Source organism: Panonychus citri, unplaced genomic scaffold, assembly GCF_014898815.1.
Source record: "Panonychus citri isolate SS breed McGregor unplaced genomic scaffold, ASM1489881v1 Contig00138, whole genome shotgun sequence".
NCBI lineage: Eukaryota > Metazoa > Arthropoda > Arachnida > Trombidiformes > Tetranychidae > Panonychus > Panonychus citri.
Genome location: NW_026515543.1, coordinates 1,417,444 through 1,440,127, shown reverse-complemented (window position 1 = coordinate 1,440,127; position 22,684 = coordinate 1,417,444). Strand labels below are relative to the sequence as shown.

General features: G+C 35.4%; 4 protein-coding genes and 1 long non-coding RNA gene across 6 annotated transcripts; 4 read left to right on the top strand and 1 right to left on the bottom strand.

The window, feature by feature from the left end:
• The first annotated feature begins 131 nt into the window (after positions 1 to 131).
• Positions 132 to 1,584, top strand: LOC128393720 (tubulin-specific chaperone B-like). The gene is given in 3 exon segments (XM_053353934.1): positions 132 to 387; positions 514 to 603; positions 606 to 1,584. Coding segments are annotated over 3 exon segments (720 nt in total). The 5' UTR covers positions 132 to 365; the 3' UTR covers positions 1,214 to 1,584.
• Positions 1,585 to 1,872: 288 nt separating this feature from the next.
• LOC128393715 (sodium leak channel NALCN-like) lies at positions 1,873 to 9,913 on the top strand. 2 transcript variants are annotated; one of them, XM_053353930.1, is made up of 8 exons: positions 1,873 to 2,885; positions 2,979 to 5,239; positions 5,330 to 5,855; positions 5,942 to 6,048; positions 6,833 to 6,953; positions 7,223 to 7,935; positions 8,018 to 8,111; positions 8,179 to 9,913. In XM_053353930.1, the coding sequence occupies exons 1-8, from the start codon at positions 2,511 to 2,513 to the stop codon at positions 9,688 to 9,690; spliced, it is 5,709 nt and encodes a 1,902-aa protein (XP_053209905.1). In that variant the 5' UTR covers positions 1,873 to 2,510; the 3' UTR covers positions 9,691 to 9,913. The 2 variants fall into 2 exon arrangements, with proteins under 2 accessions (XP_053209905.1, XP_053209906.1); XM_053353931.1 differs by lacking the exon at positions 6,833 to 6,953 and adding an exon at positions 6,266 to 6,386.
• On the bottom strand, positions 9,814 to 10,662 carry LOC128393721 (uncharacterized). The gene is made up of 2 exons (XR_008326243.1): positions 10,330 to 10,662; positions 9,814 to 10,264 (listed from the first exon to the last, which is right to left on the bottom strand). It is a non-coding gene; the product is annotated as an uncharacterized LOC128393721 (long non-coding RNA).
• Positions 10,663 to 10,891: 229 nt separating this feature from the next.
• Positions 10,892 to 14,596, top strand: LOC128393716 (protein argonaute-3-like). The gene has a single exon (XM_053353932.1). It carries the CDS (start codon positions 11,313 to 11,315, stop codon positions 14,253 to 14,255), a length of 2,943 nt encoding a protein of 980 aa, XP_053209907.1. The 5' UTR covers positions 10,892 to 11,312; the 3' UTR covers positions 14,256 to 14,596.
• Positions 14,597 to 21,309: 6,713 nt separating this feature from the next.
• On the top strand, positions 21,310 to 22,313 carry LOC128393719 (protein argonaute-3-like). Its single transcript, XM_053353933.1, has one exon. It carries the CDS (start codon positions 21,453 to 21,455, stop codon positions 22,221 to 22,223), a length of 771 nt encoding a protein of 256 aa, XP_053209908.1. The 5' UTR covers positions 21,310 to 21,452; the 3' UTR covers positions 22,224 to 22,313.
• The last annotated feature ends 371 nt before the right edge of the window (positions 22,314 to 22,684 follow it).

Sequence of the window (22,684 nt, the reverse complement as noted above, 5' to 3'; positions counted from 1 at the left end):
ATCGTATTATCGATAATCGAATTTTTCTAAAATTCTTTTCATTTTTTTTTTCCTTTTATTTGTAAACATTTTTACTTAATCATAACTGTTAATTAAATCTTAATTTTCTTGTTTAAATTTGAATGTCAACTAATTTAATTAACTTAATTTGATTGTTCAACTGTTCTACACTCTATTGGTGCTATTTGATTGTTAAAGTTTATCTCAAGTTGATATAATTTACTAATCTCAATTTTCATTGTTAATCCATTTTAACTCAATCCATTGATTTGTGTTTACATTTTTCTGTTTTAATATTAACTAATTGATTGATTAATTGTTGTTGGTTGTTTTTATCAATTTACAGTTTTGATTAATATTCTAAGATGAATATCGGAACCTCTGGAGGTGAGTAATTTCAGTTTTAAACATTTGATATTTTCTATGGTTCGGTTGTTTCTTCATTCCATTTGATTGTAATGTAATTTAATTCTCATTGTTTTTTTATTTCTTTTCTCTTTGTTGTTATTTTAGATAATCTTTCTTATATCAAGTTTACCATTACTAATTCACGTGATGCAAGAACATGGGAGAAACAATATCCATTGACAATAACCGTGGAAGATTTAAAATGAGATTTGAAATGCTCTCTGGAATTGAAATTAACAACATGGCAATACAATATTATGCAGATAATGAAAATATTGGTGTCTTGGAAAATGATGAATCACAAATTGGTTCCATGATGAAACCCTATGTTGGAGCAGAAGAGAATCGATTACATATAATTGATGTACACGGTAAAAGTGGTTCTTCCTCAGTTGATATGTTCAGCAATTTAGATGCGGTTCCCAAGTTTGAATTATCTGATGAAGAATATGCTAAAAAGGAAACTTCTTTAAGAAAATTTAAACAACAGCATAAACTTGGCCGATTCTCTGAAGGTACAACCTCAGAAGATGGAAATTCAAATGATGATCACGACTGGTCCGTTTTAAAAGGCCTTCAGATCAACGATAAAGTTGAAGTAACCGTCAAAGGACAAGGAGCTAAGAAAGGAGAGATCGCTTATCTTGGTAAAATGCACCTAAAACCCGGTCTATGGATAGGAGTTATTTACGATGAGCCCTCAGGAAAACATGATGGATCCATTGAGGGTGTTAGATATTTCTCATGTAAACCAAATCATGGTGCTTTCGTCCGACCCGCTGATACCAAAGTGATCAACGAATAGCACTTAAGAGAGATACTTAAACCAATAATGAAAATCTCCAATTCAATCAAATCAATCAACTTACCCAAGGATCTAAAGGATCAACAAGCCAACAACGAGAAAACAAAACAATACAATCTCCAAATCATGCAACTTTTTTTTTATCATTAATCCCAAAACTCACAAACAATTGTTAACCTAATTGAAAATGAGTAACTCTAAATGTAACAAATCATTCCTTGCCATGTATTTCATACTTAACAAATGATTTACATGGAAAAAAAGGTTCAATATCAACAAATGAATTTAGGCACAAAATGTTAATCGTTGATATTAATATTCCCTTTGAATATAAATAAACGATTAGAAAAAATTGTAAAAAAGTAAAATAAGTTACCATTCCCATGAGATTCTCATGATATCATGTATAGGTGATGATTCTGAGAATGGAATGAAAAGAACATGAAAAAAGAAAGCGAACAAAAATCGATGAATTTTTCTTTCGATGATTTTCTTCTTTTCTTTTTATCATCCTCATCAGGTTCGTTCTCTCTCTCTCTCTCTCTCTTTCTCTCTCTCTCTTCCTCCTACTTCCTCCAAATAAGGAACCAATGTAATCCAAATAATGTTCAATGTTTATCTTCATTTAATTTTCTCCCCAGAAATTCAGCTAAATAGCCATGCTCAATCTTCTCAATCCTTCATCATCATCTTCCATCAATTCCTTTTCCTTTTCATCTTTCTTTCTTTTTCTCTTTCTTCTTTCCTCTTATTTTTCTTCACCAACACTTATGCCAAAAATGGGTAACAATCAACATCCATCATCACCATTGGAAGATTGTTTAGTTTTTCCACCATAATTATTATCATCATTCTAATGGTGGAGATTGTGATTCCTTCCCTTTAAATAAATTGTAAAATTAGTGAGAATTAGTGAATTAGACAAATTAACCAACAGCAAACAATTTAAATCTAATGTTTTCCAACCGATGAACCAAAAAGCAGAATCAATATTATCAAGTGTCCGTGTAAATATGTGTGACTGTCCATCAATGTTATCATCATTGTCCAGTGTTATTATCATCGAATTGCTTGAGAGCAACAATCAAAGTTTATCATTTAATTTAATTGTTGATTTAAATGGAAAAGAGCAAAATCTAATATCAACGAAGGAAAATTGATTTAATCCAAATTTTTCAAAATAAAAACAAAATAAAAGAGAGAAGAGAAATAATAATTTTCTCTCTTTTTGGCTCTCGAATTTTTTTTCGAGCTTGTCAATTGTCCAAATTTTGGACAATTGGAAATTAATCAAATCATGTTGGGACGTAAACAAAGTCTTCGTCGATGTGAGGTTTTACTTACAGATTATGGACCTGAGGAGACTTTCAATGAATCGGCAAACATTGAATGGGTCAATAAATTGTGGATTCGTCGGTTTTTCCGTCTCTGCGCTCTCATGTCGCTCATATCGGTTTGCCTTAATACACCACAAACCTATCGAATCCATTTTTCGCTAATCTATGTGACATTGGTCATCGATGTTGTGGTCACCTTTTTTTTCACCGCCGAAATGGTCGCAAAAATGCACATTCAAGGTCTAATCAGAGGAGATAAACCTTATTGTAAAGATAAATGGTGTCAGTTTGACGCGGTGATGACGCTTTTTCATTGGATCTCCGTTATACTTCATGTAGGCCACTTTTTAGTTTTCGATTTTCGATTTTCTGTCATTTTTTCTCTTTCTTACATCTAATCTGTTTTTACTGATATGATTTCTTAATAGGTTTTAGAGGTGACTGATTTCGTAGCTAGAGATTCGTCATTATATTCGTTTGTTCGAGCTCCCAGGCCATTGATTATGATCCGTTTCATGAGAGTTTTTCTTAAATTTTCCATGCCCAAGGCTCGGATTCGACAAATTTTCAAACGTTCATCGCAACAGATTTACAATGTAACTCTTTTCTTCCTCTTCTTTATGACCCTTTATGGTCTTCTTGGTGTCCAATTGTTTGGTCCACTTATCCGACATTGTGTGGTCAATGGAACTGACCCTTCAGCGTTAACTCTTAACCATTTGGCTGTTCCAGATACTCATTGTTCCCATGATGGTATCAATGGTCATATGTGTCCAGTTGGAATGCAGTGTATTGAACTTGACCTGGAAAAAAAGATCGCTGGATTTTCTGGATTTGATAACATTTTCAATTCCTTTTTCACCGTTTATCAGGCCTCTTCTCAAGAGGGTTGGTCTCATCTAATGTACCAGGCCATGGATTCATTACCACCCTGGCGAGCGGCGGCTTATTTTATTACGATGATTTTTTTCCTCGCCTGGTTGGTGAAAAATGTTTTCATTGCCGTGATAACGGAAACTTTCAACGAGATTCGTGTCCAGTTTCAACAAATGTGGGGTGAACGAGTGACCATAACACCAGAGGCCACACCACAAGTATTAAGAGGTGACGATTCGGGCTGGAAATTGATTGAGCTTGATGAGAATCATGGTGCAGGTCAATTTCGAGCGCCTCGATTTGTCCGACAGTTCATTCAAACAGCAGCATTCCAGGTCATTATCATGATGGGAATTGTAGTTGATGCCATTGTTGCCGCTTCGGTTTCCTTTGAACATGATGGTCGACCTCGATGGGAATTTTATAAAACTTATTATTACGCTGAAATAGCGATGACCATTTTCTTTGACGTTGAACTTTTGTTGAAACTTTGGTGCTATGGTGCCAAAGGTTATTATCGATTAACTTTTCACAAGTTTGAACTCACCTTGGCCGTGATGACCACTCTTCACATTATTCCTGACCTTTTCCTATCCATGTTGGCCTTTTTCCAAGTTCTTCGAGTAGTTCGTCTAATCAAGGCTTCTCCTGTCCTGGAAGACTTTGTGTCCAAAATTTTCGGCCCTGGTAAAAAACTCGGCTCTCTCATCATCTTCACGATTTGTTTGCTCATCATCATCTCATCAATTTCGATGCAACTTTTTTGCTCTCTCAAGTATTATAATAAATTTCGTACCTTTCCGGAGGCTTTTATGTCCATGTTTCAAATCTTGACCCAAGAAGGTTGGACTGAAATGATGAATGAGACAATGTTACGAACCAAAGAGCCGTTTGGACCTTTTGTCGCCGTTTACTTTATCCTTTATCATTTGTTTGTCTCTTTAATTGTGCTCTCGCTTTTCGTTGCCGTGATTCTTGACAATCTTGAACTGGACGAGGACATTAAAAAGGTCAAACAATTAAAAGCTCGTGAACAATCAGCTTCCATCTCTGAAGAATTGCCATTGAGATTAAGGGTTTTTGAACGATTCCCTGATTCCCCGCAAATGACCAAATTAAATAAAGTTTCATCCGAATTTGTGATTCCAAAGGTTCGTGAATCTTTCATGAGGTCATTTATTGACGATGAGGAAGAGGAAACACCATCAATGAAAAAGGTAGCACCAGACCAGGAGCAACTGATTACCTATCGGAAAACATTTCCAATCCGTTTACTGACCTCACCTGCCAAGGTTAGAACGGCCAATGTAGTGATAAGAAAAAGTTCTGTTAATCGGATCGTTAGTGATTCAAATTATCATCGACTTTTGATCGGTGATTCGGGACAAATTTTTGTCCCTGGTAAAAATCAACGAATCGGTGATCAGGTTAACAATAAGTTAACCCGTTACGATGCCAAATCAATACGACGATCAGTTCGTGGATCGATTAAAATGAAACACACTTATGACCATTTAAAGGAAAATGGTGGTGAGATTACCGATAATCCCGCTGCAGGAGCAACAGCACGTAATCCACATGATTTTGATATTAAACTATTACAGAGGAAGCGACAACAGGCCGAAATGAAACGAAACCAACGGGAAGAAGATCTGAGAGAGAATCATCCATTTTTCGATACTCCACTTTTCTTTGTTGGCAGAGAATCTCGATTTCGTAGATTATGTCAACTTATTGTCTATGCTCAGTACGATCCTCGAATTCGAGATCCCGTCACTGGAAAAGAACGAAAAATTCGATACAAGGGAATTCAGTAAGTTCAAATTCTGCCGATTGAGCAAAATGTTCAAAATTTTATTCGAATGTAAAAATTTTTTTTCTCCTCGCTTTTATTTTTACTCAGCAATCTATTGGGACTAGTGACCTATTTAGATTGGATCATGATAATTGTGACCACATTAAGTTGCATATCGATGATGTTTGAAAAGCCACATTATCGAATCGCTAATCACTCAGAACTTCAGATTATGGAATATGTTTTTGTTACCATGATGGCGATTGAATTATCGCTTAAAACTTTAGCCGATGGCCTTTTGTTTACACCGAAAGCGCTGGTCAAAGATGTCGCCGGTATAATGGACTTTTTCATTTTCGCTGTTACCTGCGTTTTCATCGGTTGGATGCCTGAAAAGGTTGAACCAAGTTCGAAGCAACAATTTATTCTACTTCTTCGATGTATCCGTCCACTTCGTATTTTCAGCCTTGTACCTCACATGAGAAAAGTGGTCTACGAATTGTGTCGAGGTTTCAAAGAGATCGCACTTGTCTCCGTTCTATTGATTGTTCTAGTTTCCACCTTCGCCTGTTATGGTGTTCACATGTTCGGTGGTCTATTAGCCCGATGTAACGATCCAGATATAAGTACACCGGTGAGAAGATCTTTTTTTTCGCTAAACAATTTACTAATTGTCGCTCCAAATTAATTTAATATTCAATTCTCTCTATTGGTCTACAGGAAGAGTGTGTTGGTGTTTTTTTCCGACGACTTCATGTTACCAAGATGAAAGTACCAACGCCTCCCGATGATGAAAATTATCCTGAAATTTTAGTTCCTCGAGTTTGGTAAGTTAATTGTTGAGACAATCAATAAGTTTGTTTATCATTTATAATTGAGGAAGGAAAAAAAAAGATAATATCAAAAGTGTCAGACACTTTTATCATGATGATCAAAACAATTAACTTCTCACTAATTTATCCATGGAGGTTAATTGATCGATATCATCTGGGATTTAACTTTTAATTGTCAACAATTTGATAATGATTATCGTTAATTCATCAGGGCTAATCCTCGAAATTTTAATTTCGACAACACTCCGTCTGCTATGTTGGCACTTTTTGAGATGTTATCAATTGAAGGTTATACTGATGTCCGAGATATTATTTTGGACAGAGTTAGTGATGTGAGTATTTAAATAGTAACAATTAACTAACAGTTGATTTAAATGAATAACCAATAAAATCAATCAACTGAAAAGCTGAAAAATCAAATGCTTAAGCTTCACAATAACAACTTACAAACCGAAAGATTAACAATTTAACTAACCACTTTTCAAATGCACTCAACTAACACTCCTAATCAAATAAGGGTCAACTAATTGTAATTAAAAATGAAACAATTACTCTAATAATCAATTAATTGTAATTTTCTTTATTCTTCTCTCTCTCTCTCTCTCTCTCTCTCTCTTTGCTTATAACCTTGAACCTTTTTCTTGAACTGCGGTCAAATTGACTTGATGCTTAATCCGAAATATTTGAATTGGCTATCAAATATATCACAATATTACCAACACAATTAAATTGCTAAATTGCACTGGCTGAATTGCTTTAAATTGTTAATCAAAATCAGGGCTAATCCTCGACGATTTAACTTTGATAACATTGGTAATGCAATGTTAGCACTTTTTGAGGTACTTTCGTTCAAAGGTTGGTTGGACATTCGAGATGTGATTCTACAGCGACTTGGCCCTGTAAGAAAATCAACCTTTAACTCTAACAATTAAATCCAATCACAGTCGATAAACATTTGACCACAACAATTAACCTGCATGCTTAGAGTTTTTAATTTCTAATCAACAATCAACAAATTGTTTGCAAAACCAAGAAAAAAAGTTTCCAAATTTGCTTGCATTGTGTATACAAAACTTACAATTTATTTCGTAGCAATTTTTTTTCATTAGTCTTTTAATTGTCACAATGTTTTGAGATGATTGACTTTTTTTTGCAATTATTGATTCAGATTCATACGATTTACATTCATGTTTACGTTTTCCTTGGTTCGATGATTGGATTAACATTATTTGTTGGTGTGGTCATTGCCAATTATGGTGAAAACAAGGGAACCGCTTTACTTACCGTTGACCAGCGACGTTGGTGTGACCTTAAAAAGCGTCTGAAGATCGCTCAACCTTTACACCTTCCACCTCGACCTGATCATCATAAAATTCGTGCTTTCTTTTACGATATAACCCAACATATAGCATTTAAACGTTTAATCGCCATCTTGGTTCTAATCAATAGTTCCCTCCTCTGTGTAAGTTGGGACAAGAATGAAAATCACACTGTCCCATTGGCCACAATCTCGTCCGTCCTCACAATGATGTTTACCATTGAGGTTTTCATCAAGGCCATCGCATTTACACCCAGAGGCTATTGGCAATCTCGACGTAATCGTTACGATCTATTAGTTACCGTTCTTGGTGTAATATGGGTTATCCTTCATATCACTTTAATGAATGAAATTAGTTACTCATGTGGCTTCATAGTGGTCATCTTACGTTTCTTTACAATCACTGGTAAACATGCAACGCTTAAGATGCTAATGTTGACCGTTGCCGTTTCCGTTTACAAATCTTTCTTCATCATCATGGGAATGTTTCTCCTCATCCTTTTCTACGCTCTAATGGGAGTTATCCTATTCGGTAATGTAAAATATGGCGAAGCCATTGGAAGGTAAGAATTAAGATAAACTTGAAAATATCAACTTGGAACTCAAATTAATTGATCTTATCGACACCATTTTCCATTTGCATAGACACGCGAATTTCAAGACAGCGATTCATGGTATCATCACCCTGTTTCGAATCGTTACCGGCGAGGATTGGAATAAGATCATGCATGATTGTATGGTGAGTAAATTGTTCACATTTTATGATTGATTTGAATTTTCTAATCTCGATTTCGATTGCAATCTAGATCACTCGACCTTATTGTACACCAGGAGATAATTATTGGGAAACTGATTGTGGAAATTTTAAATTCTCATTACTATATTTTTGCTCATTCTATGTTATCATTACTTATATTGTACTGAATTTGTTGGTCGCCATTATTATGGAAAATTTTTCTCTCTTTTATTCAAACGAGGAAGATGCTTTACTAAGTTATGCTGATATAAGAAATTTTCAAAACACTTGGAATATGGTTGATACTCAGCAAAGAGGGATGATTCCAGTTCGTCGAGTTAAATTTTTACTTCGATTGTTAAAAGGTCGACTTGAGGTTGACCTGGAGAAGGATAGATTATTATTCAAACACATGGTCCATGAGATGGAGAGGTTACACAACGGAGAAGATGTGACCTTTCATGATGTCATTAGTATGTTGTCTTATCGATCGGTTGATATTAGGAAAAGTTTACAATTGGAAGAGTTAATGGCCAGAGAGGAATTGGAATATATTATCGTTGAAGAAGTGGCCAAACAAACGATTCGCCAATGGTTGGATAAATGTTTCCGACGAATAAAACAACAAAGGCAACAGAGTTTAATTCAATCGTTGAGAGCGACCAATGAACCTTTTTATGCCGGTCTGGGTGGGCTGAGTCCAGGGAGGGAGGAATCGCTGCTCGAGAGGAAGGAGTCGGTTAAGGAGGAAAAAGGTCAAGATAATAAGGACTCTGTTGGCGATGCTGGAAGTACAGCATCAGTTTCTGGTGGTGTCGGTGGTGGGCCGGGTGGGTTGTCAAGTTCAATGTCTGGTGGGACAAGTGGTTCCTCATTAGCGGGTGGAATTGGCTCTTCATTAGGTTTAGGGTCAATTGGTACTTCTGGTGGATCAACTGGTGGTGTATCGGGTTCTCAGTCTGGTTCTGGAGGATTGAGTGGATCATCGTCAATATCAGCGGCTACTTGTATTGATACTGGTGTGGCTGCTTCTCGGTGGACCAAGAAAAAGCTTCCGACCCGATCGGAAAGTTTAACAACAGCTTTTCCAGGTCAAAGTAAACAAATGTCCGGTAAAAAGTTTCTAACTCCCTCCGCCAATGTTGAAACTTCTCGAGGTAAAGATAAATCTTCCGATCAAGCAAAAGGACCAGGAACCAAGTGGGGTAGTAAAGTAATGAACGGCGCGGGAGTTGGATCTTCGATAAACTCTGGTGGTGGAATCGGATTTTCATCGGGTGATTCAAATGTTCAAGATTCTACCATTGGTGGAGATTCGTGTGGAACGAGTGGATTTCCCGGTGGATCAGCTGGAATTGGACTTCCAACAAGTAGTGGCCTAGGGGTGGGCGGTGATTCCATTGACGATGAAAGTGACACGACGGACAATTGGCTATCATTTTCTGTCGCTCATTGTAAGAAAAACGCAAATCTACCCAAAGTGTCATCTCTGGTCGAGGAGGTTCATGCCTGGTGGTCTTGTCAATTAGATGACCAAAAAGCTAAAAAAATACCAACAACAAATGATTGTACTGCTTATTGAACTGTTTCAATTAAAACAAATCATCAAACGTACAATTAATATAAAACAATAATCAACGAACCAGATTGAATCATTTATTATTCAAGTGAACAAAATGATAATAATAAGATGATAATCAAAAACTTTTAAATTGCAAATAATCAAAATTTGTTAATTATAATAATGGAAAACTGTTCAAATGTTACAAAAAGCATCTATTAAAATGATCACTATTTAATAATCACTTTCGAACCAATTAATTGCAAATAAATCATTTCCATTTCGAATCAAAATTGCAACAAATCCATGAGCAATACACAATTCACGATCTCAGGCTTTTCCAAATATCGAAAATCTAATCGCTCTTGTCTGGTAATTGATTGGTCGAAATTGATTGTGTGGGTCAGTTGAACGATATAATGTTCACTGACGAAAAGCAGTTCAGTCGGAATTCCAGTAACAGCTCTAAATTGTTCTTGGTCAGAAGCGTACACACGTACTCTCCTCACGATTAATAATATCACATATCACACAACACTAAAAATGAATTGCAATTATTAATAATTCACTTCCATGGGAATAGCCAATTCGATTCCTATTAATATAAGAAAATAAATTAATTAAATACGAACTGATTTAAATTATCATTTGAATCATCACCTTCATCACGCAGCTTATGAAATGAAGTGAAATGTTTATCTGCTCATCTCTAACCCTAATTTCCCCTCGACCAACTTTTTAATTACCCTGTAGTTAATTACCGTGTTTCCGCGCAATTAAGCACAGTGCTTAAAAACGAGGTAGCATGGTCTTAGAGCAAAGTTAGCGCGTTTTTATTGGGTTCAAAGTGACCAACGTGCTTAAATTAGGCTTTGAGCTTTGGTTCCGAAAAAAAATCGACCTTAGTTTAGCGACAAATCAGCTAAAAGAGGTGATTCCCTCGGCTATAAGCACGTGCTTAATTGCGCGGAAACACGGTAATTGTAGGATTAGATAGAGAGAAAAATTTATTAAAAAAGAAAGAGAAAAGGAGAGAGAAATGAAAGTAAGAGAAAGAGCATTTCAAATCCTTTAGTTTCTCTTTCTCTCTAATAAACACAATTACAGATATTATAACGTTTTAGATCAAATAATTAGAGTTGTGATGAAGATTCTATTGAGGGATGATAAAGATATGATAAGATACTGTCACCTTGATCACTAAATCAATAAACTTTCGAGATTAATTAACGGAATGAGTCATAATCAATTTTATCGTTTTCATTGTGGTTTTATTTGATTATTAATGATGAAATAGATGGTGACATTGCAAGCGAATATATTTTGCGACAAAACCCTTTTCTAGAACCTTCTTTTTTTCTCTGTCTATTTTTCTTTCCAATAGGTGCTGAAAAATCTTAATTAATTATTACAGTTTTGAACGACAAATCAACAGAATTATTTTGAGTGTTTAATTCCTTCAATCTAATCGTTTCATCAACTTCATTTTTTTTAATTAGTCAATTCTTCTTGAAGTATAAGTTAATTTTATTGTCCATCTTTAGTTTTTCTGTTCATTCATCCAAGACAAAGATATTAGCGATCATTTAATTGTTGTAATTTTCTGTTATTCTCATTTAATTTCTCAGTTGAAATCGACCAACATGACAAGTGACAGTGAAACTCCAATTGCCGACGGTAAAAATAGTCAAAGTAAAAAAACCAAGAAAAGTAGGAAGAGTAAAGGGAAGAGAGATGTTAATCAAGCATCAAGTTCAGCTCATGGGAGTGAAAAGGAATTAGTAAGTGGTGATTTACCCGAACATTTCGATCGACTGAATGTTGGGCCTGGAGCGGATACACAAGCGAGAAAAAGTGAGAGTAAAAAGCCCTCTCAATCAAAAGAAGCCGAGTTCGATGATCTCGCTGCCAAGGCATTTGATGCGGAAGAAGCTGAATTCAAGAAAAAGTCTCAGTCTCGACGAGCTAAGAACAAATGTGCTGAAGATTCTCTCGCCGAACTTGAGAAACTTGGTGTCAGTTTGAAGAACCCACCACCCGCTCTTTGTCTAAGACCACAATTTCCTAACGGAACGAAGGGTAAAAAAGTAAAGCTCTACTCCAACTTCTTTAAATTGAGTTTGAGTGGAAAACCGGTGTATCAATATCTTGTCACTTTTCTCAAACCAGATCAATCATCGGCTGATGAATTCGAGCAAGAGGTTGGCAGAAAATTCAAGCGAATCACCAAGAAAAACAATCAAACTTTTCTCGCACAGTTTGTTGCTACTACGGGTAGAGATCTTTTCATCGGGATAAGTTATGCTTACGACAATGATAGAATCCTCATAACAAGTAAACCTCTTCCTGATATCTCAAAAGAAGGAAAAATCTTCACTTTCTCAATCAACGAGCCACGAGATCATGATCCGGATTATATTCAAATGTACCTGATTAGAATTAAACAAACGGTGCGAGTCCATTTAAGTCTCAGTTCAAACCCTAATGAGGCTCAGAACGTTACCCATGATCGAGCTATTTTACAAGTGATCGACATTATTAGTAAAACTTATTCTTTCCAAAATGATATCATCTATGGCTCCAAAATTTTCTTCTCGGAATCCAACATGCACAGACGAGAAGATATTTCTGAAAGCTTCGAGCTCGCCTTCGGTTATCATCAATCCACTCGCTTATGTCAAGAAGGTCCAATGCTGAATATCGACCGAGCCACTGCGGTTCTTTACAAAGAAGGTCCTTTGATAAGGTCAATGTGTGAAGTCTTAGGAGTTGAGTCTCCAAAAGACATTAATCTAACCCCAAGTTCACATCATGCTCTCGAAGAGTTAACTTTCCTTCGAGTTGAGACAGATTATCGTGGGTACCGTTGTAAGCATACGATCCAATCGTTCACTGTTGAACCCTGTAGTAGTCTCACCTTCCAACAGGGAAATTCAACGGTCTATGTAGCCGATTATTTCCGACAACACTATGATATCGATCTTGAATATCCACATCTACCATGTATTGTTTATGGTTCAAATAATTACATACCTGTTGAATTGTGTTCCCTTTTACCTAATCAACGTAACCAACGGAAACTTCGTGATGAACTAATCAGTATTATGAGTAAACACACAACAGTTCAGAGACCAATCGAAAGACTTTGTGAACTTAGAAAAAGGGCTAATGATGTTTCGAACCAATTGAAAGATAATCAATTTGATATTCAATTGAATCCAACTCAAGTTATCGTCGAAAGTCGTGTTATTCCTGCTCCGAGATTAACATATGCTAATGATAAAGAATCTGAACCTCGTCTTGGAAATTGGACTATGAAGAAAGGTGATAACTCTTCAAGAAGATTATTGTCAACTATGGATTTGAAAAGATGGGCACTGATTGGACTGGTTTCTGATAAAATCGACAATAAAGCTGCTAAAATTTTTGTCGAAACTCTACAGAAAAATGGATCGATGATTGGTATGAGAATCGCTTCTCCAGTTAACCCTTTCAAAGTCTATCAGGAAAATGAGCTTGAAGGTTTATTCAGATTTTGTAAGACACAAAACCTCCAGTTGATTATTGTTATAATGGAGGATAATGTTGAACATTATGGAAGAGTCAAATATCTTGGCGATAAATGTCTCGGTGTTCCAACTCAAGTAGTTTTAGATAAACACTATGATCATCGTGAATACATGAAAACAGGTACAACCACACTCTTCAAAACTGCTTATTTATCCAACTTATTGCTCAAAATTAACGTTAAAATCGGTGGAGCCAATTTGAAGCTGAGCGAAACCACTCGATGTTCAATTTTGAATGATAAGACAATGGTCGTCGGAATTGATGTCAATCATCCATCTCCTGGTGAAAATGCTCGTTCGATCGCTGCCGTTGTAGGTTCGATTGATAAAGAGTTCAGTAAATATCGAACTGAAATTTTCGCTAATCACGAAAGAGATGAACTAGTCCAAGTTCACAGTATGATCGGACCAATCATCGAAAAGTTCAAAGCTTCTCGTGGTTTTTACCCGGAACATATTATCGTCTATCGCGACGGTGTTTCTGAAGGACAATTCGCCCATGTTATGGGAAATGAAATTCTTCCTCTTCACAAACGGCTTAAAGAGTATCCTAATCCTCCGAAATTGACCTACATTATCGTTCAAAAGAGACACAATGCTCGTTTCTTCCCAGTTGATCCAAACCAAGGTACAAGAAATGGGAATATGTTACCAGGATCAGTTATCGACACTAATGTTTGTCACTTCAAATGGTTCGACTTTTATTTGTGTAGTCAAAATTCATTCCTTGGAACTGCTCGTCCAGGAAAATACACTGTACTTTGGAATTCGAGCTCTGCTCAAGCTGATGATCTCCAAATGGCCACTTATTATCTTTGTTACCTGTTCGCTCGAGCGACTAAGTCAATCGCTGATCCTGCCCCAGCTCGTTATGCTCATCATGCTGCAGCGAGAGGAAAATTTCATTACAGAGAAATTTGTAAGCGGCGACAATGGACCGACGAAGAAATGAATGCTGAGATTAACAGAGCAATCAACGTTAACGAAAACTTTAAAAATATTCTTTACTTCATTTAATTGTCACTTATTAGCACTCGTTTTATTTGGACACTTCTCATTTATTATTTTCCACCTCAGTTTAAATTTAGAGAATCGAAAAAATTTTTATTAGAACTATTTGTTGTTTTTTCTTTCACCAGCAATACTTTCTTTTAATAATTTGTATTCACAAGATTTGTGAGATGAATTCTATTTTGTATTCTTACTTTTTAACTAACGATTCCAGCTCCATAGGCAGTGGAAGTGCAATTCTGAAACTTTTTTACTTTTAACATGTAACTTCTTGAATCAAGGATTCTAAGAAATTTCCTTCTTTTCAATTTCCTGATATTAGAAATAAACATTAGCCAAGTCATGAAGCCTTTAAAAAATTGTGATTTTATTCATATTCATTATGTGCTCAGTTCCACGAAAATAACAATACATTATCAGTTCGGGTCTTGAATACATTTATATTTTATCATTTACTGGTACAGAAGATGAAGATACTGATGTTGCCTGTAAATAATTGAAAGTAAAAGTGATTAGAATCATCGATAGTTTTTTAATTTTGTTCGTTAATTATTATTAAACTGGAAGAATGTTAATATTATCAAATGAAAGCAAAAGAGTCGATAGGATTTTTATTATGGTAAGACTTCGGATTAGGTCCGCACGTTTAGAGACCTGAAATTTTTTGTACATATAGCTCATGTCAAACTACATATTATGTGCGAGTGTGGAATTGAGGAAAGATCTAGTTCCTGAGATACAGGGCTTCAAAGTTGGATTTTGCCATAGAGCTCTATGGGTAAAAATGAAGTTTTCCTGTATACATACTAATGCTTTTTACCTCTTGATTTTTGTATATGTTATACCTTATGGTATGGAGTATTATCATGAAAAAAATTAAGACTCTAGCTATCACGGGTGAGTACTTATAGTGTGTTCTTTATGAGACTTTATTCGTCTTTTACTATAATTAATCAACTACTGCATATAGAAGTACTAAATTTGGTTGAACATCAAGTCAAGGTCACACAATGATGTCAAAGTCATCTCAAGGTCAAATTACGGTGAGTAGTCTATGATGTTTTTCGCTGGTAGAAATATGTATAATACGCTCGCTGTAGACCAGAATGATGTGTTCGGAGTGTATGCAAACTGGTATACGATAGATAATAAAATACAAATAGAAGTGACGTAGACATGCGCAATCAGATCTATGATTTATCCACCTTTCAGTTGATTCACGGACTCAGCAGAGGATATGAATTTTTGACTCCGCCCCAGTGGGTGTGGCTGCAGCGCCACACCCACTTGGGGCGGAGGGTCAAAAAAATTTTCGCCGCGCCGTTTAAGTGCAAGATGTTTAAGTGGTACTATCAAGCAATCTGTATAGCATATGCTAAATATCACCATAGCTCTGTTATCTAGCTAGTACTAGAAGGCGGGAGAGCTGATTTTCGCTGACTGAACAAGTGTTTTTCAAGTGTAAGTACTCACCCGTGATAGCTAGAGTCTTAATTTTTTTCATGATAATACTCCATACCATAAGGTATAACATATACAAAAATCAAGAGGTAAAAAGCATTAGTATGTATACAGGAAAACTTCATTTTTACCCATAGAGCTCTATGGCAAAATCCAACTTTGAAGCCCTGTATCTCAGGAACTAGATCTTTCCTCAATTCCACACTCGCACATAATATGTAGTTTGACATGAGCTATATGTACAAAAAATTTCAGGTCTCTAAACGTGCGGACCTAATCCGAAGTCCAGCCTTTATTATTTACCACAGATCCATTGGAAATACAACTTCTGAATGTTTGATTAACTGCCTGTCCATTTATATCAACGGTTTTCGACCTGTTCTCAGTTAGTGTGCAATTAAAATGATCTACTGGTTATCCTTGTCATGTGATTGTTGGACGGACGTTAATAATACAACATCTTACCTCGGATTAACCTGCCTGTTATTTTATCGACGAATACCAAATTAAAGTATTGTGTTTAGCAGTCAAACAAATTACCTCATCTCATAGTGCTGATAATGTTGCCAATATTATTAAGGAAATATTTAATGAATTTGAGATAGAAAGTGGTATCATCAGTGATTCAATATTAAAAGTACGGGCAGTCGTCAAGTTATCTAAGCTAAGCACTTCAGTGATATAATCAAAGAAATTCAATTGACTGATGATGTAACTCCACTTAAGCTAATCCAAGATATTATAATATTTCAGTCAGATGGAACAGTACTTACTTAATACTGGAACGGTATGTAAAGTTATGTGATGCAGTTTCAATGGCACTGATCAAAATTAAACGAGAGGATCTTGAGGTACCTTTCTACGATCTTGATGTATTACATGATCTCATTTCATTACTTGAACCTTTGCATCAAGTCACTCTGAATGTATCCGGTGAGAAATATGTAACAGTCTCAAGGATTATTCCAGTAATTAATATGTTAAAACATATAACTACTAAAATTAACCTAAAAACCAATTTAGGTCAATACTCCCAGGTTGTAATGTGTAAGAATATTGATGAAAGATTTAAGTGGATAAAACAGATAGTTTTCTTATGCAACACTTTTGGACCCTCGCTTCAAACGTATTGATTTTTCCTCAACTCTTGAATGTGCTTATGCTGTTAATGGTATAAATGAAATGATGAATGTTATACCATTAACACAAAGCCTCGTCTCATGCAACAAACTTTGGAAGTTGCATGATGAAAGATGTCAACAGTTATGCGGATGATGCAACCAATATGAACACCGGCCTTGAACATAACCTGTCAATGCTTATATGCCGTTGACTTCTGATCCATTAGAATTTTGGAAACCAATAAAGACAATTGGCATCAAGGTCCTCACTTCATCAGCAACGTTAGTGCCATGTGAACGTTTATTTTCCGAAGCAGGAAATGTAATTACTGAAAAGAGAATTATCTATTTATTGATGATCGACGATGATCGATTATTTCACAAAAAATTGCGTAATCATCGATTATAACAGATTCCAACAATCACTAGAAAGAATCCTAATTATTTGTTCAAGCGATAAACAATTAACTCTGGTTTAAAATTTTTCGTTATTCAATCGACTTAATGTTTTAGCTTCTTTTGGATCAAAAGTTGAAGTGATCAGCATTTCAGCCAAAATTGTATGAGTTCGCTGCACTGAGAAAGGAGCAGAGCCGTGTAAAGGAGCTATCTGCTGAGGTAAACATGCGATTTCTATTAAACAAAGGGAAAGAATCCTAATCGTCTGCCGCACCTCACACGCGTCAAGAGGTACCGCACCTGGAAAATGAACAAGATGACAACAAAGGTGTCCGCCAAGGGAGAAACAAAATCCCGATTAATCAGCACACTTTCTTCAAAGACTGTCGCGTAGCCTCAGAAATGAAAGCTGTCGCCAAGAAAATGACCGGACTAGCGCCTGACCGAGGCGAATGCTAGGTGGTCAGCTCGTCATGTCTATAACACATCTGTAACATCAAGGCACAAACTTTTTAACTAACTTTTACTAATGCTTTAACCATATTAGTGTTATTATTATTACTTTATATTACTTTATTTTATGAAATTATTAAATTTTATCATTTTTTTCATCCAATTGTAAATTTTTGAAATGCACATTTCTCTCATGGTCAGGCAATATGCCATGGCCGCACTGTTAATCTACAAAACTGATACCATCTCATACCGCACAATCCAGTGCAAACATACATTGTAATACATCCTAACACATTAACATTTAACAGAGTCAAACTCTGCATTGTAAGCTCAGGCCCAGGTGAGCCCAGGCTACTGCCTCGAAAAGGCTCGAATCGCTGTGATGAGTCGCTGCAAAAGGCTAGGTGCCTAAACTAGCCTAGCCAGAAGCAAGTCAATTACCAGCATCGGCGTTACAACCCTTTACGTCTGTACCAATATATCAATTATTTTATGTTTTATTTTTCGGTTTAATGATAAATAAAGAGTTTTATGCACTTCAAAAAAAATCGACTTAATGTCTCAGCTTCTTTTGGATCAAAAGTTGAAGTGATCAGCATTTCAGCCAAAATTTTATGAGGATTCACAACATTGACGCGAGTACTGGATACTAAATGGAATATGTGAACTCAATTGGGAAATAAAATTAAAAGTTATTATTATATGGTTGATTACACTTGTATCGCTTTCGATACACTGTAAACCCAAAATGGTCGTTGTGCTTTTGCCTATTCTAAACTGGACACAATAGGTTCTTCTTCGGTGTTAAACTAACTTAAACTAAACAAGTTCACTCTCTACATCAAAGTTAACCCTCACCCTTTATATTACCTTTGTACCGTTTTGCTACCATCTGTACACATCTAATAAAGTTATTTCCAATTCTAGTAAGATCCGTTCTCATCTCTAACAGATTCGATGACAGAAAAATATTTGTAAATAGTTCAATGTTAAATTTCATCAGGATGGAAAGATCGATAAGTTTAAGGCGAGATTAGTTGCAAGAGGATTCAGTCAGCGATATGGAATTAACTCTGGTTTAAAATTTTTCGTTATTCAATCGACTTATTGTTTCAGCTTGTGCTGGATCAAAAGTTGAAGTGATCAGCAATTCAGCCAAAATTCTATGAGGACTCATTCAATTGACGCGAATACTAGATACTGAATGGAATATGTGAACTCAATTAGGGAATAAAATTGAAAGTTAATAGCATATGGTTGATTACATTTGTATCAACTGTAAACCCGAAATGGTCGTTGGTTGTGCTTTTGTCTATTCGAGACTGGACACAATATGTTTTTCTCCAGTGTTGCCATAAAATTTATTAGTGCGCTTGTAATCAAAAGCATAATGATCTAACTTGGGTGATCTAATGAGTTTTCATTCCGAAGTTATACGCTCTCAAAGTTGTATGTAAAAAATCGTAACTCGTGCGATTTTATCACGTTTATTGTCAACTGAATCTCTAGATTATCAGGCAGAGACTGGTTAAGAAGAAAGTATCTATAAAATTGTTTGTAAATAGATTATTACTATTATTAATATAATAATTATTATTATTATTATTATTATTATTTAATATTAATATCTATTCTGTACAAATAATTTATCAATTGATGAACTTAAAGAGATGAGGATATGCACAAATTGATGAAAGAATCCTAATTATTTGTTCAAGCGATAAAAAAGAAGCTCTAGCTAAATTATCAACCTTTAGATTCAATTGTTTCATTGTTTCTTGTAAGTTCGAAATAGTCTTATTCATGTTGGGATTAATTGTTTCTCTTTGCATCATGAAGGAGTTGTTACAGGAAAATACGAAGTTCAGATTACGATGCAAACGCGTATTCGGCTCGTCGGATCATTTGATGTAAACTTTTCCACTTTATTAACGGTGAACACTATTTATTGATTACTAAGTACATGAGAAGGGGAATATGATCCCAACTCTACTCGATAGAGACAATTGAGACTTCGACTTTAGAATCCGTAATTGGTAACTTCGAGAAACGCCTTCGAGCTGTTATTCAGACGGAAGGTGATCATTTCGGACATATTATCATTTGACTTGTAATGAAATGAACTTTATTTTGGTGTAATCAGTATATTGATATGAATTTTGATTAAAAAGTTATCAGCAATTAAACGTGTGCACGTCATTACTGATCACGGTGTACATTTAAAAAACATTCAATTTATATGCAGGATTTCTCCTTCATTCTTAGAGAGCTGTGCCAACTTTTCTCAGCCCACAATGTTTATCGTCAACTGAATCTCTAGATTGTCAGGCAGAGATTGATTAAGAAGAAAGGAATTAGAAAAATTGTTTGGATCCTTAATTTTGATGATTGATTACATAACATCCAACGGTAAACTTTTACACAACCCGATTTGAAGTAACGAGCTGGTAACTGTAAACTAAATAATTAAGCCTAAGTATTAGTAAGCCTGATTTACGTCACTTACGCATCTTTGGATCTATGGGTTATTTTTGGATAAACGTCATGGTAAACATAAATTTGCTGAAAAGGGGCAGCAAATGATTTTGGTTGGTTACGGTGATACCAACAAAGGATATCGGATGCTGGATATGAATAGTCTCAAGTCAAAATACAGTCGAGACGTACGTTTCATAGAGCCGGTTAACGATATGGTCAGTGTTGAAACGTCAGAGCCTCAGTTATCAGGAGAGGATAAGTCAGTCAACGAAAATTCGTTAGTTGAATTGTGTGACGTTGATGATGTGACAACTGAAGCTAAGCCCGAAGTCACAATATCTTTCGCTGATATTGAGACTGACGTTGAAGACTATAAGACTGTAAACTAAATAATTTGGAAGACATAATTTTTATGTCCATAGATGATCTTAATTAAACAATAAAAAAATCTATCAATCGATTTGATTGCAATTAAAAAATAAAGTCCTGACACTTTGGCCCGGACAACCAAACAGATTTTTTAGCCAAAGTTTTTCGATTTGTTCTATACGAAGTTTTGCGAAAGTTGATCTTGGGTGATACATGCCTCTTGCCCCTCACTTTAATCGTTGATAGATAATCGTTTAGTACAGTGTCTTCCTCACCTACAGTTGAATTCTTCAATCAATCGAGGCAAAATTTAGTATCGCGCGCGTGACAGTAGCAGTTATATTACTTCAACTCCAACTTTCAATTATTTTGAGTGTTAGGGTTAAACTATAAGTTTATTATTCGTCTTAATTTTTCATGCTACTCATTAATACAAGTCAAATATTTTTTGTGACAAGTGATCTCTTGATTCTTTTAATTTTAATTTTAATTTTGGTTTTATTTTAATTTAATCTCGATGTTAAATACTAATATAACGACTAATCAACAGAATTAGTTTGAGTGTTTAATTCCTTCAATCTAATCGTTTCATCAACTTCATTTTTTTTTAATTAGTCAATTCTTATTGAAGAATAAGTTAATTTTATTGTTCATCTTTAGTTTTTCTATTCATTCATCCAAGACAAAGATACAAGTGATCATTTAATTGTTATAAATTTCTGTTATTTTCATTTAATTTCTCAGTTGAAATCAACCAACATGACAAGTGACAGTGAAACTCCAATTGCCGACAGGTACAACCAAACTCTTCAAAGCTGCTTATTTGTCCAATTTATTGCTCAAAATTAATGTTAAAATCGGTGGAGCCAATTTGAAGCTGAGCGAAACGACTCGATGTTCAATTTTGAATGATAAGACAATGGTCGTCGGAATTGATGTCAATCATCCATCTCCTGGTGAAAATGCTCGATCGATCGCTGCCGTTGTAGGTTCGATTGATAAAGAGTTCAGTAAATATCGAACTGAAATTTTCGCTAATCACGAAAGAGATGAACTAGTCCAAGTTCACAGTATGATCGGACCAATCATCGAAAAGTTCAAAGCTTCTCGAGGTTTTTACCCGGAACATATTATCGTCTATCGTGACGGTGTATCTGAAGGGCAATTCGCCCATGTTATGGGAAGTGAAATTCTTCCTCTTCACAAACGGCTTAAAGAGTATTCTGATCCTCCGAAATTGACCTACATTATCGTTCAAAAGAGACACAACGCTCGTTTCTTCCCAGTTGATCCAAGAGAAGGTACAAGAAATGGAAATATGTTACCAGGATCAGTTATCGACACTAATGTTTGTCACTTCAAATGGTTCGACTTTTATTTGTGTAGTCAAAATTCATTTCTTGGAACTGCTCGTCCAGGAAAATACACTGTACTTTGGAATTCGAGCTCTGCACAGGCCGACGATCTGCAAATGGCCACTTATTATCTTTGTTACCTGTTCGCTCGAGCAACTAAGTCAATCGCCGATCCTGCCCCAGCTCGTTATGCTCATCATGCTGCAGCTCGTGAAAAATTTCATTACAGAGAAATTTGTAAGTGGCGACAATGGACCGACGAAGAAATGAATGCTGAGATTAACAGAGCAATCAACGTTAACGAAAACTTTAAAAATATTCTTTACTTCATTTAATTGTCACTTATTAGCACTCGTTTTATTTAAATTGGAATTCATTCAGTCTCAATTCATCCCCATGATTTTTTTTCCCATTAATTGATATTCAGAAAAAAATCTTGACAAGGATAAATTTGATCCACTCATTGGTTAAAACTATTTGTTGATTTTTCTTTAACCATCAATACTTTAATTTCTTCAAGTTGATGATTTACACTAACTTTGCAATTATCAATCAACGATTAAGGTTAGGAATAAGAGCCATGTATCACCCAGGATCAACTTTCGTAGAACTTAAAATAAGTTCACGATTCGTATAGAACATGTTGAAAACTTTGGTGAGAACATTTAACTAATTTTATTTAATTCAGTCCCACTTCCCTTTTCCCTGAGCTAACATTCAAGTTGAAACATTAATGTTTCAACCATAATAATTATTATGGTTGATTACACTTGTATCGCTTTCGATACACTGTAAA